This window comes from Musa acuminata, chromosome BXJ2-9 (genome assembly GCF_036884655.1).
Source record: "Musa acuminata AAA Group cultivar baxijiao chromosome BXJ2-9, Cavendish_Baxijiao_AAA, whole genome shotgun sequence".
NCBI lineage: Eukaryota > Viridiplantae > Streptophyta > Magnoliopsida > Zingiberales > Musaceae > Musa > Musa acuminata.
The window spans coordinates 30,002,647-30,020,048 of NC_088346.1; the positions used below are offsets into that span (position 1 = coordinate 30,002,647).

Here is a 17,402-nt window from a genome sequence, read left to right on the forward strand (position 1 = left end):
TATCTGATCCTTCTAGCCCAATGCTCGAACTCATGACATGAAGTCTATCTTCTGACATGTGATCAATCCTCTGATCCAACGTCCAATCTTATAACATGATGCTCTCCAGCCCAACGTATGATTCTCTTGCTTTAATCGATTTGCCTTTTCATAATTGAAATTAGTCCCATGTTACTCAAATGCTTATTAAATCATTACATCATCAAAATATGAGATTCAATAAAGGATCAGCTATTTATTGTCACCAAGGAGATGTCGTTGGACAGTGAGAAAGGAAGACAAATCTTTTTCTAAAACAATAGATGCTCTGATACCATAATAAATTAAAAATTAATGATAAATTACATATGAATTAATTAAATATAAATATCTATTTATACATATTAGAAGAATTTTTTTTTCATAACTTATCAATAAGATTTCTTCGTATAGTTAGAGAAATCTTATCTACTATCAATCACCCGGTTTCCTTTCATCCTTTGTCCGCATACCTTTCGGACTGTACCAACCGTTTCTTTTTTGGGGTCAATATTAGCAATGCAGTTCATCCAACCATAAACCTAATTTGAATTATAGAGCTATGAGACAATCAAACCCGAATGAACAAAATGTTGAGCTATGACACAATCTTTTTTGTTTTTTTGGGTTTATTACTCATTTTTGTACTTACTGTTTTATTTTCTAATTTTTTAATTATTTTTTCAATTGAAAGAAAGAAAGAGAATAGTAGGAATTCTCTTATCCCATTCGGAAAGATTCCATCCTCATAATTATCTATGACTGTTTTTGTAAGACCGATGACATAAACGTTTCCTTTCATCCTTAGTCTGCATATCCTTCAAGACAGATGACATAATACAAAGGTTGGCCTGTAAGGTAGCTCAGGAGGTCCGCTTGTCCTACATCTAGGTCATAGGGGCATTCATCGATTCTAAGCCATATTAGAAGTAGATATATGTTTACTATACAAGACTTTTATCGAGAGGCCCCAACAGCCTCAAATGTCTCCTCGTTTAGAAGCACGAGGACCACCCTCTCTACCAAGCAAAAGGGACTACTGTAATATCAGATCCTGCCTCTAATCTTTCACCGGTAGCCGTGGAGCAAATGGGGGCAGGCACCATCAAAATCCTAGAAGATAATATATATATATATATATATATATAATTAATATTTTGTTTATTTATAATAATAATAATAATAATAATAATAATAATAATAAAGGGACAGATATTTTTCGTTAAAGTGTTTTTGAATGAATTTAAGATGTTTCTTTGTTACATGCATTTATCAAAAATATTGCTAGTCTTTTCTTAAATTTTAAAATACCCAAAAAGGGACAAAAAAGGGAGATTAAAGTGAGAAGCGGCTGCTAGGACGGGGGACGGAACGTGTAGGACCTAATAAGAAGCCACAGGAAATTGAAGGCAATAGAAGCGTGAAGACGGTCGAAAGCTAGGGTTCGGGCGAGGGCAGGGCAGGTGGCGGAGAAGAGGTTCGGCGACGATCAGCGATGGAGGGCGCCCTGGCCACCGCGGCCGCCATCACGGACCAGCGGCAGAAGATCGAACACTACAGGCTCATTCTCGCCTCCGTTCTCTCATCCTCCCCCGTCGACACCTCCCTTGCCAAGCGTTTCATCGATCACAGTGCTCGCTCCCTCCCTCTAATCCTTCGTAGATTAGGGCTTCTCCTTTCCGCCCTTGTCTGTAGTTCTTGATCGGTTTCTTGGCTGTTTTTGGTTGTGTTTAGTGGTGTCGGACGAGGTTCCACTGGTGGTCTCGAGGCAGTTGCTTCAGTCCTTCGCGCAGGATCTGGGAAGGCTGGAGGCGGACGTCCAGAAGGAGATCGCTCACTATGCTTTAACTCAGATCCAACCCAGAGTCGTGTCCTTCGAGGAACAAGTATGGCTTCTAAGTGGAAAGGGATGATCCTGTAGCAATTAGAACATCGACTTCGTTTTAATCCGACCCTTCTCTTATACTGAATATATGATTGTTGACTTGGGAGTTATCTAGTGATTCTAGGGCAGTGCTGCTTATCGATCTAGTTTCAATAGCTTCATTTTTACTTAATATGTATCAGAACAAGTAATTGTTGTTAGTTTAGTTGGTTCTTTGACATAAACACTGTCACTCACAAGTGAGCAATGGAATTGAGTGCTTAGATACGCTATCTGTTTTAGAATACTTCTCTGACCATATCTGTCGGCATAGTGCTGTTCAAATCCCAGGACTATAGTATTGAGTATAGAGCAAATGCATTGGAAACAAAACCTTGGTCTATGATGAACTAAAATGTCAACAAGGTATTGGATTTCTCCTTTATACTTCTCTTTTTCCCAGATAAGAGCTTGATCAGTACCTGTGTTACAGGGTGATGGTTATGGTTTCTATAGTCTCCATGATTTGGAACATTTCAATGAAATTACTGGACACCTTGTGACACATTTCAATGATTTGGAGCATTTTTTATATAATCTTTTCTAGTGTTGCCTCTATCAATGTTGTATGATCTCTTCATTAATTAAATTGTTACTATGTTAATATTGGCTATGTTACTTCTTCAAATTCGTTTGGAAAGAGGATGAGAAGCAGTGATATCATGCTTAATCTGATGTATGGTAAGTGTAGATTTTTCCCTTTGAAGTGATAGATTCTCTAGGAGTTTTTAAGTTCTTTTGTTTGTTATATTTAGTGGTGTTAGTCTGTTAGATGATCAGACATGAGAATATTTTATGAATGAGTATACAAGCATCCAATTTCGTGAGGAGTCGATGGAGGTACGGAGACACTGCATTATGCAAGAAGTAAAATCGAGAAAAAATGATATTGTAATAGTGATATTGTATGAGAGGGAAATCCTAGAAGTTACAGTCATGATAACCCTTATAATGATTAAAAAGACCCAACATCTTATATTGTTAGAGTGTTTCATGATTGAATAGTATAATTCAAGGTATGCAATTTTGTATCATACCGGAGTTTTGACGTTCGCTCGGTACGATACAAAATTGTATACCGAGCGGTATACCGTTCGGTATATATATATATATATATATATATATATATATAATATTATAAAGGCGACGTTGCCTTTTCCTTCTCCCACGCGGGGCGACGTCATCGAGGCGACACGACGTTGCCTCGTTTTTATATATATATATATATATATATATATAATATTTATATATAAAATATTTTTATAAAAGGCGACGTCGCCTTTTCCTTCTCCCATGCGGGGCGACGTTGCCGAGGCGACGCGACGTCGCCTCGTTTATATATTTATATATATATATATGATTATATATATTTATATATAAGGCGACATCGCCAAAAAAAAGCGACGTCGCGTCGCCTATTATAAAATATATATATATATATATATATATATATATATATATATATATATATATATATATATATATAATTTTTTATATTTTTTCGTTTCGCCCGGTAACGGGCGGTCTGTGTACCGGTAAGCTGACGGACCGGTATGTACCACCCATATCGGGCGGTATTATTCGAAATTGCATACCTTGGTATATGGAAGCACAATATGCATCAAACACTTATGGATATGGACATGAGAGTTCATGTGATGTTGTAATTGACTGTGTGATCCTTGTGATTGCTTTATTTAGTAATTCCTTTGGTTCCATGCATAATTTTTAATCTCCCAGCTATGTTGGAGTTATTGTTCATTCTATTTGGGCACTATGCTTTAAGGTTTGTCTTGTACCTCGATAAATATTAAAATTTCCCTTTGAATGTTCTGTTGGCATGTGGCTTATAATTTTATACTTATCTTTTCTAATTAAATCAAATCATAAAGCCATTTAGATCATATCTTTGTCCAGATTTTTCCATCCTATGCTTGTCTGTATCAAGAATAGTTTAGAAGATTCTCCTCTGTTCTCTTCACGATGTTGTAACCCATAAAATATGAAATTGTTTCCATACTAGCTTCAAATATCTCTTTTGCAATCTAATTGTTCAATATGTGTGCTCTATTGTCAATTAACTTTTGCATCATATCCTTGCACATTTTTACACCAGATGGACATCTTGATATGTATGTACTATAGTATTTCTTGTGATAATCCTTAATAGATTGCATCTTGAGATGTCTATATGTGTGTGCACATTTGCCATGGCCTCTCTGAAACCCTAAGTTTTTTCTCCCCTTTTAATACTATTAGGTGCTAATTATCAGAGAGAAACTGGCTGAACTCTATGAATCCGAGCAACAATGGTCAAAAGCAGCACAAATGCTGAGTGGGATTGATTTGGACTCTGGTGTTAGGTAAACTATCTTTGAAAGTGTGCTATTTGTCTGACAAGTCGACTCATGAAGCCTCATCTTTCTATTTGTAATTTCCTTATCAGGATTCTTGATGATATGTATAAACTCTCTAAGTGTGTCCAAATTGCACGCCTCTATCTTGAGGTTTGTTAGTACCAATTCTTATAATTATTTTAACTGAATATTGTCACATTTTGCATCCTATGCTTTATGTGAATTTTTTTCTGCAATTTTTAGGATGATGATGCTGTTAATGCAGAGGCCTTTATCAATAAAGCTTCTTTCCTAGTCAGCAATAGTCAGCAAGAAGTGCTAAATTTGCAATACAAGGTAAAGATAATTTCCCAGAGGCAGTTAGGCTATATGTTGACCAATTGCCAGTTATATTGTACACCTTTCTAAGCCTTTTGATACTTTTTGGAAGGTTTGTTATGCTAGGATATTGGATTTGAAGCGTAAGTTCCTCGAAGCTGCACTTCGTTATTATGATATTTCTCAGATTGAGAAACGTCAAATTGGAGATGAGTAAGTTTAGTTTGTATCGTTTGTAGGTTTAAATTTGGGACTAAGAATCTATCTTATTGTCGAGATAGTGGTACAAGTTTTTCTCTGCACTCCTTTGAATATAATATTTTATATATTTCTCTAATTTGGGTTCTTGTTGTTATTGCTGTCTTGTTTAGATTGAGATTTCCATATTTCTCATTATATTATCTTTATCAAGGACTGTCGTGCCATGCCAACCAGTGGTATTGATCCCTAGGTGGACCGGTATGTATCGACTATGTACCAGTTTTCGGAAAAGGCTGGAAATTAGAAAAAAATCATTTTTTTGGGATTTTTTTCCTAATCTATTGGTATATAAATTGTATTTAGATAAGAATAATGTGTATCTAAGGCATAAATGAATAGGTTATAAGGAGGAGAAGTTGAATTTATCTTTTTGGATCGGTCAAGAGGAAGTTGCTTCCATCTTGAATCAGCCGGTTAGGAACTTTAATCACATAAGTGTGAGAATGAGAGAGTGAGAGAGAGAACAAGAGAGAAGAAGGGGAGGAGAGGGGAGGGGGGGGTGTGTGTTGTTGTTGTTGGGTGAGGGGGGGATTTTAAAGCTCCAAAGAGGCACCAACGGTCAAACTAGACACGATTTGGGTCAGTATCAGTAAAATTCTGATTGGTTCCAACCCGTATCAATCAGTACATACTTCGTGTACCACCCGAAATGGGGTGGTTTGCATACCAGTCAATTGGTGGACTGGTGTGTATTGTCTGCTTCGTGCCGTTTCATATGGTAGGTCAAACCTTGATCTTTAGAATATGTAAATCTTACCTAAGCTTTTATTATGACTTTTTATGTGATATATATATATATATATATATATATATATATATATATATATATATATATATATATATTTGTGTGTGTGTGTGTGTGTGTTTCTATATTGAATATTTGATTGGGGCCCCTAGTGGAATGCTTGTTGCTCCCAGCATACTTGTGTTTGAATCATGGAGGTAGCCGTTTCTCATATGATGGTAGAGCTACATAAATTTGATTTTCCAGACTCTAAAATATGGAATCACATGTGCTTTGTTGCCATTTTTTTGAAGAACTGAGTAGTGTTGGTGTGAATATGGTCTGTGAGATATGTCTAAGGGGTTCACGAGGTATAATAAAAATTAGAATCAAGAATTGGATGCTCTTGTCATGTTTCTTCTGCGTTTTTTTATGCATTTCTTCATATCAGGTTCTCCAGTCCAATGTGAATTTGACAGTAACAAATCTCAGGGAGATTGATGAGGATGCACTGGAGCAAGCTCTTAGTGCTGCCGTGACATGCACAATATTGGCTGCTGCAGGACCTCAACGGTCTCGTGTTCTTGCTACTTTGTACAAGGTATCTGTGAATATTAGTTCACCATGAAAATGTCCTCCTTTTCCTGAGTAATTTGGTAGACTAATTTTTTTTTTTCTGACTGAATGATTTTTCAAACATGAAAATCAGCTCTGCTAAATGATTGACATGATTAATGTATCTAAGCTCAACTTTGGTTTGTTTTTGGCTAATTCATAAAAGCTTCCATGACCAAGTATGGTACTTTGTACTTTTTGCTGTCTTCTGTATTCAATGTAAGATGAGATTGATTAAATATAATGACCTTCTTAATGTTTCAAACAATGGTGAGCCTTCGTGATAAGGATAGGAGACATACTACAATTTATTTTGTCATGGTTTTGCCTAGAAGCCTACCCCATAGATGATTTTAGTAAGATCATTTTTTTTTTTTTGGTAAGTAAAAGTAAAATTATTATGTGTAAAGTTTCTACAAATAGCTTTATCTATACAAGTCATAGACAAAGCCAAGTAACTCATAGAGTGCTAATGCGATAGTTATGACTACACATGCTGTAGACTATAACTATCTGTGGGTACATTATTTGGCATCATTCCCAAGATCTTTAGCTAATAGCAAAATTAAATTTGATAAAAATATCTTTTTCTCTTCGGGTGAAGTGCTCGGTTTTGAGTTCATGCTCCATACAGGATCTTGAGTCTCTAATAATCTCTTTCAAGAGCTGAGCATTGTTTGTGTGTTGACATTCAAAGATTCTATTACATCTCTCCTTCCACATCCACCAAATAGCACATCTGAAAATAACCTTTGCCAGTTGTGTAAGAGGCCCTTTTCTTGAGAAACATTGCATAAGGTCGCCTAGTTCTTGGTGCAAGTTTGGTTGCGGCAGTCTATTGAGTTCAAATCGCTGGAGAATCTCCTTCCATATCCATTTTGTATAATCACAAGCAAAATAGAGGTGGTCAACAGTTTCTTCTTGTTGCAAACAAAGGGAGCATCGGTTAACATGATAGATACCTCTTCTTTTCATATTGTCTATTGTAGGTAGTTTATTGAGAAGGGCCTGCCATGTACATAAGGAGTGTCTTTGTGATCCCGGTCGATCCCATGTCCAACTGCTTGGGACCCACTTGTTATTTCTTTGCCTAATTTGATTCCATGCGGATGTGGCACTAAATTTACCATTGTCATGAGGCCAAATAAGTATATCTGAAGAGTTGTTCCTGATTCGAATAGCTATGATAGTCGGCCAAAGTGATAACATTTCAGGAGAAATAGGATTAGGGAGACACCAAGTACCGTTAGCGATGAACTCGGAAACCTTCCAATCTTTGGGAGCCCCAAGATCTTTTCGTATTCTGTCGCCATATAATTGAAATATACTCTTCCCATTCACCCAAGGATCGTACCACATATTAGTACTAGTTCCAGAAGAGATTGCATACGAAATGTGTTTGATTAGCCAATTCCTTGCCTTTAAAATTCCTTTCCAAGCTGCAGAGTGGTATGTTCTTGTTGAAATTTCCCATATTGATTCCTTTGAGAGATACTTAGCAGAAACCCAATGTGACCATAAGGAACATTTGTTTTGCAAAAGATCCCACAATTGCTGTACCAAACATGCTTGATTCCAATCTCTAGTATTTCTCAAATTTAGCCCCCCTTCATCTTTCGGTTTGCAAATACTATCCCAATTTACCATATGCATTGCCTTATCATTTGTGCCATTCCAGAAGAAGTTCATTAATAACCGTTCAATATCTTGGAGAAGTCCAGCAGGCAGAAGAAATGTATTACACCAATATATAGAGTAGGAGTGCAATACCGAACGGATGAGTTCGAGTCGTCCTGCTTTTGATAGAAACCTATTTTTCCAAGAAGAAATTCTATTCTTTATTTTTTGCAAGATAGGTTGACAGTGGGTTTTGTGAATGCCTGTGGATATGAGCGGGAGACCCAAATAAGGAACTGGCAAGCTTCCTTCACTAACCCCCAAAGTTTGTGAAATAAAGACCTTATCCTCAACGTAAGGGCTCATATATACTTTACTTTTCGCATGATTTAACTGAAGTCCAGAAACCATACCAAAGTCATTCATAATAGTAGCCAGGTTCTTTACTGAAGTTGGTTCATTTTGGAGAAAGATAAGTAAGTCATCTGCAAATGTTATATGTGATATATGAACAGAACCAGCACTGGGTACCTTAATGCTGTCATTTAAGACTGCGTGTTCCAACATACAGCTAAGTCCTTCCATCGCAATAGTAAAGAGATACGGAGAGAGTGGATCACCTTGTCGGATGCCATTCGTGCTCCCAAAAAAACCAATTGGTGAGCCATTAAAGAGTATCGAAAACTTTGGAGTTTCTAGGCAAGATTGAATCCAATTAATCCATTGCTGTGGGAAGTTCATATCAAGGAGCATCTTATAGATAAATTTCCTATTAACTGAATCAAAGGCTTTCCTTAGATCAGCTTTAATGCAGATTTTTGTCCCTCTTGCTTTTGAATGCAAATCTTTGACCAAGTCATTAGCAAGCAAAATGTTATGATGTATACTTCTCCCTTTGATGAAAGCAGCTTGATTTGGGCTAATGATCTTGTGTAATACCTTTTGCATTCTATTTGCCAATACTTTGGAGATGATCTTGTATATAAAGTTGCATAATGATATGGGTCGATAGTTCTCTAGTGAATCAGCCCCTGCATTCTTCGGAATTAAAGAAATAAAAGTGCAATTCATCTCTCTAAGAATATGACCTGAAGAGAAAAAATGTTGGCAAGCTTTGATCACATCATTTCCAATAATAGACCAAGCAGTTTGGTAAAATTCAGCTGGAAATCCATCTGGACCTGGGCTTTTGTGCTTTGGTGACTTAAAGACAACATATACAATTTCGTCATCTGTAATTGGGGCATTGAGGATTGAAATAGCTTCCGAATCAAGTTTTCTAGTCGGCTCCACATGAATGTTATTAGGTTTCCCAGCTTGATTGAGTAAGGAATAAAAAAATTGCTCTGTGTGTGCTTTAACCTCATCTAAATTCTCAATAAGATTATCATCTTTGTCTCTGCATTTGCTGATACGGTTAACAGCCCTTCGAGTAGCAATTGAAGCATAGAAAAATTTAGTATTGGAATCCCCTAGTGTAAGCCAATGCTGTCGAGACTTCTGCTTTGCAAAACTTTCCTCCTGTTTTAAGGCTTGCATGAAGTTATTTCTGGCTTCCGTCTCTTTGTAGATAATATTTTCATCATTTGGCTGAAGTTGCAGCTCATGTTGCAATGACATTAGTTCCTTTCTGCAAAATTGAACTCTGGTGGTAATATTGCCAAAGGTATTTGTATTCCACTCCTTTAGTGCTGCTTTACAGGCTTTGAGCTTTTGACATAAGATGTAAGGGGGAGATCCATGCACATTAACATTCCAAGCAGATCTGATAACATCAAGAAATTGAGGATGAGTACTCCACATGTTAAAGAATCTAAACGGTTTCTTGCCTCTTGGTGTCGCTTTTTCTGCGTGTATATACATTAAAGAATGGTCAGAAAACAAAGGAGCACCATACTCAAGAAGTGAATCTGGGTAAACTGTTAACCATTCATGATTAATCAAACACCTATCAAGTCGAGCCATTATTTTTCTGTTAGCAGCACCTTGATTACTCCAGGAGAGCCAATTACCCACAGATTTCATATCAAACAATGCTGCAGTGTCAATGTAATCATTAAAACTTTGAAGCTGACTTTCTGAAAGTTGTCTACCCCCCACTTTTTCATTTGTGTACCGAACAGTATTAAAGTCTCCAAGAACAATCCAAGGTACATTGAGACAGCCATTTACAATATTAGTCAGGTCAGACCAAAGAGTATTTCTTTCTTGCATACTGTTTGAAGCATATATACCAGTGAAATTGAATTGACAGCCATTCTTTTTATCCTCTACCTTAAGATGAATGAATTGATCAGTAGCAGAAATAAACCAAGCATTAATAGAGTTAGGATTCCATAAGACCCATATTCTACCAAAAGTTTCATTTGAGTCATTGGTAAACAGTTCTGCGTCCGGCCATATTAAATTCTTTTGAGCTTGAACGCGCGATTGTTTAATTTTCGTTTCCACTAGAATAACAATATCACATGCGGCAGACTTGATTATTCTGTTGAGCTCCCGACATTTCTCCGACTTATTAAGTCCGCGAACATTCCAGCATGTTATCTTCATTAGTAATAAACAAATGAAAAGGTAGTAAGGTATTCATCCTACGACTTTGGATGGATTGTACCATCCTTTTTCTTATCCTTCGGTTTTGTATTTTTTTCCCGCACAATATCCTTACCTTTTATGGCTTTATTCCTATATTTATCCACTTCATCTACAGCTTGCAGATTTTTAAACTTTAAAGTACCTTGAATCATGTGGTCTTGATTGGCAGGGTTTGTTGAAGCTCGATAAGATTGTTGCAGCACAATATCCTGGATAGTACTTGTTGGAGCAGCGTGGCTAGAGAGGTTTGTTGGGGCATGATTTTGTTGAGTCAGAATATCCTTGTTGGCGATGTTTGTTGTGGCCTGAGTTTGTTGAGGAAGAATATCGTTGCTGGCGAGATTTGCTTGGGCCTGAGTTCGTTGAGCTATTGTGGATGGATCCGATGATATTAGAAGAGATGAAGTTCCTGACTTATGTTTCTCCTGTCCACTAGTACCATGGGACACCTCTGTTGTGGAAGGCTCTGACATTATAGGAAGAGATAAAGTTTTGGAATTGTCCTTCTGTCCGCGGTGCTTTCCTTGCGAGTCGGAATGCTCAATAGTTTTCGCCACCATCGGTGCTACTGCCATTAGAGAAGAATCACTTTGTTGCTGAGGTGGTTGACGTGGTCGATAGACCTTTGTGGTTGGTTGTGGGGTTTGCTGACAAGCTCCATTTGCATGACCAAAAGATAAGCAACGCTGACATCGTTGTGGCTTCCAGGAATATGAGACATGTACCTTCCGAGTGTTCCCATCAAGATCGCGATAGAAAACTTCATTAGGAAGATCTTCATCGGAAGAAACCAGCACACATGCTCGTGCAAATGCTAATCTCGTCTGAGCTGCTGTTGCTTTGTCGATGTAGAGTGGCTGTCCGAGAGTGCTGCATAACTTTGCAATAAAACGTCGACTCCAAAGATGTAGAGGCAGTCCTTGAAAGGATACCCATAATGGAATAGACTGTAGGCTATCTAACTCCAAACGGACATCAGGAGACCAATGTCGTAAAATCATTGGATGACCGCGGATAGTCCAGAATCCTTCGAGGATTCGTTGCAAATCTTCTTCAGAGTATAGCTTGCAAACGAAGAATCCGTTCTCCAGCATATGAAGATCAAATGACGATATTCCCCATCGAGTTTTGATAAATGAGGATAATGGGAAATAAGATGTTTTGAGACCTACCACATAGCCAACAATCGCCATTGACCATGTCTCAATAAGCTCTGCTGAATCAGCAGTCTCGTATACAGCAATCTTCTTATCAGCCTGAACTTCTGGCGTAATGAATTCCAAGCTTAGATCTGGACTTCCAACCGGAGTCTTGAATAGGCTAGTCCAAGGCCGAGGTTCATTGGAAATTAGAGCAGGCTGCCGCGATCTAGAGCGCGACCTGCTTCGATGCTGCTTCATCGAAGGAGTTTCTCTCTGGAGAGGATATGGTGGAGGAGCAACTTGAGGGATAACGGTAGGGAGTCTTGCCATCGTTTCAACCCTCCCGCCACCGTCGCCAGCCCTAAGGGCCGTCGATGCCATGTTTGATCCCTCTTCTGGTCATCGCTACAGAATCGTCACCATAGGGAAAAGTCACCGCTGCAGAATTTCAGATCGTCGCTACAGTACCGTCGCCCTAGATCTGGTCGCCGCTGCAGTGTCGTCGCCGCTACAGTACCGTCGAATCAGATCTGGTCGCGCTGCAGTGTTGTAGGCGCTACAGTACGTCGACCTAGATCTGGATCTGGTCGCCGCTGCAGTGTCGCCGTCGCTACAGTACCGTCGCCCTAGATCTGGTCGCCGCTGCAGTATCGTCGCCGCTACAGTACCGTCGACCTAGATCTGGTCGCCGCTACAGTAACGTCGACCCAGATCTGGTCGCCGCTGCAGTGTCGTCGGCGCTACAGTACGTCGACCTAGATCTAGATCTGGTCGTGTCGCCCTAGATCTGGTCGCCGCTGCAGTGTCGCCGCCGCTACAGTAACGTCGACCCAGATCTGGTCGCCGCTGCAGTGTCGCCGCCGCTACAGTACCGTCGCCCTAGATCTGGTCGCCGCTACAGTGTCGCCGCCGCTACAGTACGTCGACCCAAATCTGGTCGCCGCTACAGTACCCTTTGGTTTGACCTGACTAATATTGTTAATGGCTGTCTCAATTTTTTAGTAATCCGGGGATGTAGCTCAGATGGTAGAACGCTCGCTTAGCATGCGAGAGGTACGGGGATCGATACCCCGCGTCTCCATCATTCTAAACGAATAGTATGTTTTTAGTAAGATCATTTGATCATGCTTTTAGAGCAAAAGGGCATTTGCTAAAGGGGGACTGGACCAAGTACATACTCAAATACATTGTTAATTTCTACGGTTGTTTGGTCATCACCAAATACAGGCCGATGTATCGATAGCAGATATGAGTTAGTACCACCTGGACCTGAGAGAAAGAGGGAGAGAAGAGGGGATGAGGAGGAGGTGAAGGAGAAGAGGACTAGCTGAGGAGGCAGCAAAACAGGAGGAAGAGGAGATGGAGGCTGGAGGAAAAGGAAAAGGCATACCAGTTGGAGGAAACCATGATCTGGTCAAGGAGAGAAGACGGGGGAGTGAGAATGTTGATGAGAGAATAAAATAGGAAAATGTATAATTGCCAATAGTGTTGTTGCAAAATTACTTAGAAGATTATATGTATGGATTGGTAAATACTGGTCTGTCATGATTGGTATGGGAGATATTTGATGTCTAACTTGAATGTACAGGAGATGGGAATAGCTTTGGGAGCTTAATTCAAGACTAAGAAGATGTGGAATTTCTAGAATATGCCCTTTTATTTTTTTATGAAGTCTTTCTTTCTTCAATGACATCTGAAAAAATGTTTCCTGTTGGGCTAATTCCTTGTTCTTAAAGCTCTTGAAACTGCCAAGTTTCTATAGATATATTGTATTTGTCCTTGTTATGAAAGCATACTAGAAAAGTTTCATTTTTCAAGATATGAAATTCATATTCTTCATGCTTGGGCTTGGAGTAGCTGTGTTGGTGAACTATTGTCAAGGATAGGATTTCACCTTCCACTTATTCAGGTTGATCTGTCCTTATGGTCTTTGTGTAATTATGACTTAAGTCTTACATATTGAATCCCAACCTTTGTTTGATATATGAAAAATCTTATTTTGATTAAACATGCTGTATTAACCAAAATAAAAGATACAGGAAAAATCTAATTGCTTATTATTATTATGATAAATGTAATGGGCACAAAAGAAGATATTATATGGAAGGAAAATATAGTTTTAATATCACTGAAAGACTCTTTTTGGATGTGGATTATACTGATAAAAAACTGATAAAAAAATCACCTCATTTTTATGTGCTCTGTTTAGTTTATTCTAATAGACATAAAAGCCGATGTAAATTTTAAATGCTTTACAAATTGCTTATACCAATATCTTCTTTTGTGATGGTTGCTTCTGGGATGACCTGTATCTTATAAGCCTGCATAATTTAAAGCTGAGACATACCAAATAACATGCTTCCTTATTGAAACTTGATTTCCCCTCCTTTTTCAGGATGAGAGATGCTCAAAGCTGAAAATTTATCCGATTTTGCAGAAGGTATTTTACCATGCCCACTTTTTTCAAGTCTCTCGGGTTTGGTTAGTTTATTTTCTTTTCCTTCTATTTATCGTAACTGCCTGTTTCAAGTCTCTTGGTTTGGTTAGGTTCTTTTCTTTTCCTCGAATTTGCTGAAGAATTTGGATCAATATGGCTAATTTTAGGTGAATCTTGAAAGAATCTTGAGGAAACCAGAAATTGATGCATTTGCTGAGGAACTGAAACCACACCAGGTAATCATATATTTCATAACTATTAGTTTTGTTTCTTATCTCTCATCTATCATGCTTATCATCTGTTATATTTGTTTTTAAACAGAAAGCACTTTTACCAGACAATTCAACGGTGCTTGATCGTGCGATGATTGAGCATAATCTTCTGAGTGCCAGCAAATTATATACAAACATAAGGTTGGGAAGAGAGAGCATTTTTCTGTAGTTCCTTATTTAACCTATGATCTACGTTAAACTGATTTTTCCTTCTATCAAACAGTTTTGAGGAACTAGGAACACTGTTGGGTATTCCTCCTCAAAAGGTACGTTTTCTGTAGATTTAATCGGGATCAGGATCGCCAGATGTTATGATGCAGATTTTTTGTTATTTTATCACTTTTATCGTTTTATATTAAAGTTGTCAAAGTTGTATTCCATAATAATGTGATCAATTGTGAACTTTGTACTTGCTAATATGGGTTATCCCCTTATCATGTCGAGTATATTTTGTTTACTTGCCATTTGATGTTCTCACTTTCTTGCTGCTACTTTCCTGTCATAACACACTGATGATCAGATGACTAAAAGAATAAATTGGATTAACGTTTTTTGCCCTCTATATTTATCAAAAGATTAGAGGTATCCTGTGTACTTACACCAAATCTGACCAAGTCCTGAGCAACTTATTTAGTTGTGAAAAAGTGTTTTCTGTTGAGGCAAGAAATTGATTACACTGGACATGGAGATGAGATCTCATTGCTCAACAAATAAAAATGAATAATAAACTGTGCTGAAGCTATGATCTGGGTTTTGATCATTTCTCTTATTTGGTTATGTTTAAGTCAGCAAAATTAAACCTGGCTATGATTTTTTGTTATGCACAACCAAAATCTGTTTTTTGCCGATTAATCTGAAAACTCATATTCAGATTCTGTTGATGCTCCAATATCTGTGCTTATTTCTGGAATCTGATGCTAATTCTTGTTTCTTTATTTTAATGATTATTCCAGAGCAATTTATACCATATTTATGTATACTAGAATCATCTTTGACTTGTAAACTGTTCTTCTGGGAAATTGTTCAAGTACCTTGTTCCATTGGACTATATTGTCACATTTGGAAAATGTTGAATATCTTATTTTGACACACTTCAGCCAATACTTTTGTAGGCTGAAAAGATTGCTGCAAGAATGATATATGAGGACCGAATGAGGGGATCAATCGACCAGGTAAGATACTCTTATATAAGGATAACAAGAACAATTTGCTCCACAATTTTTTCAATCATACTTCTGGTCAACTGCTCTTTCGAGAAAAGAGACGTAATAAAACAATAGAAGGTCGGGTGCTTGAGACAATTTGCTAGGCAAAGATCCAAACTTTGTTTAGCTAAAGACTAGATATATAGCTACACATTCATTTTGTTCAGTCAAATGAAAAATAAGTAACCTTTTCATGTGGGTTTGACACTATAAATTTCATTTTGGTAATGCTCTTGTGGATATTGCTACATGAATATTTAATTCTGCAGTATTCTCTTGCAGGTTGAAGCTGTCATACATTTTGAGGATGACACTGAGGAGTTGCAACAATGGGATCAACAGGTGAGTCTTGGTTGAACTTGCTTTTTCTGGCGTAACCATCTTCTCTGATACAGATGATGTGGTGTCATGTACACACGTGCTGCTAATGAATTCAAAGCTAGTTCCAGTGGGATCGATTTTCATTGTTTACAACTGCTTTTGATTCTCAAATGCAAATTGAACATAGAACACATCCTGATCAGCATTGTCTAATTTGGTTGAGCTATATAGATATGCAGGCATGATTCTTTAACAGTATAAACTAGACTTATGATATTTTCTGCTAAATGGTCACTGTCAACTTAATTTTATGATTCGTTCTGGACAACGATTGGTTTCATGAGACTAACACGTGTTGTATGATTCTTACACTTATTTTCCATTTCATACAGATTGCAGGGCTCTGTCAAGCGCTTAATGACATACTTGATAGTATGACAAGCAAGGGCATGTCAGTTCCGGTCTGAAAAATGTCTCATTGCGAAGTCCATAAGTAGATGAGTGGTGGTAATTTTAATTCTTCTGGTTGAGAACCTCTTGTACTCGAAGCTTTCTTGTATGAGTAGATGTCTCATTGCAAGTGAAAATATATAGCAGTTTTGTTCTTTAAGATGGTTTCCACCGTTATTTTTGGTTCTAGTGGCTTCAGCATATGGTGCTTGCCAGGAATTCTGTAGTTTTTCCGTGGTTTCTTCGTCTTTTTTGGAATGATCACTAGTTGACATCATCTTTTAATGTGATGAAATGCTGATTACATTTGTTCTAACAAGTATTGTTTTTCCTGTTTTTGATTTTCTGTCAAAACCATGGGCTGGGTAACAAACGCGTGTCAATGCCAGGGCGAGGAGGGTTCACCAATGCCCAAGATTGATGGATTCTTGTTACTCGTTAGACTAGTCTTTCTTTGGATCTGCATCCGAGCTGTTCAAACCATTCTTTGTTAGCCCGCTGACGCTCCAGTGTTGAAGCGCTCTTTCGGTACTCTGATTCGTGGGCCATTAAAATGTGATTAAGAAATCTACATTAGTGACTTTTGACTATTGAGTTAGATGTTTTAACTCTTTAGATCTGACCAGAGTGAATCGGCAAGAGTTGGTTTTAGAATCTTTGTTTCGAATCGATAAATTTTTAATATTTTTTAATTATATCATTATTTTTTATCTAAAAAATATGATTATTTAAGTCAAATCTAGATAACTGAGCTTGAATTTGATTATTATTTTTATCCTTAATACGAGTGATATTTTTTATCATTGGCCATCGACTCATGTCTGCTAGCTCATTTCTTTTTTATTATCAATGTTATCGCAAAATGAAGAATATATCATTCAGAAAAGCATCATCTCCACAAACATATATATATAAAAAGAAAATATACAGGAAACAAATGATAAAATTATTTCTAGACATCATTTACATCCATGGATTCTAAAATAATTATTGAAAATATCTTTAAAGTGTTTTTATTTAGTGTTTACACTATTTTTGTTCAAATTTATAAGACATCATAAACGTTACATCGAAATACTATGGTATATTTCTAAAATTTTCTATTCATTATATATAGTACATACCATAGACACAAGTGGACTAGAA

The 17,402-nt window shown here is 37.5% G+C and overlaps 1 protein-coding gene across 2 annotated transcripts; it reads left to right on the plus strand.

Moving 5' to 3' along the window:
- Positions 1–1,383: 1,383 nt before the first annotated feature.
- Positions 1,384–16,871, plus strand: LOC135623345 (COP9 signalosome complex subunit 4-like). 2 transcript variants are annotated; one of them, XM_065126205.1, is made up of 15 exons: positions 1,384–1,649; positions 1,753–1,904; positions 4,202–4,305; positions 4,389–4,449; positions 4,543–4,635; positions 4,730–4,830; positions 6,095–6,203; positions 13,967–14,011; positions 14,176–14,244; positions 14,330–14,421; positions 14,504–14,546; positions 15,393–15,452; positions 15,768–15,827; positions 16,199–16,313; positions 16,646–16,871. In XM_065126205.1, exons 1-14 carry the CDS (start codon positions 1,514–1,516, stop codon positions 16,271–16,273), a joined length of 1,200 nt encoding a protein of 399 aa, XP_064982277.1. In that variant the 5' UTR covers positions 1,384–1,513; the 3' UTR covers positions 16,274–16,313; positions 16,646–16,871. The 2 variants fall into 2 exon arrangements, with proteins under 2 accessions (XP_064982277.1, XP_064982276.1); XM_065126204.1 differs by lacking the exon at positions 16,646–16,871 and having other exon boundaries at positions 16,199–16,445.
- The last annotated feature ends 531 nt before the right edge of the window (positions 16,872–17,402 follow it).

Coding starts and splice junctions, on each gene's coding strand:
- LOC135623345 (XM_065126205.1), top strand. CDS start 1,514: ATGGAGGGCGCCCTGGCCACCGCGGCCGCCATCACGGACCAGCGGCAG. Junction 1,650..1,752: donor CAAGCGTTTCATCGATCACA/GTGCTCGCTCCC, acceptor GGTTGTGTTTAG/TGGTGTCGGACGAGGTTCCA. Junction 14,012..14,175: donor TTTATCCGATTTTGCAGAAG/GTATTTTACCAT, acceptor GGCTAATTTTAG/GTGAATCTTGAAAGAATCTT.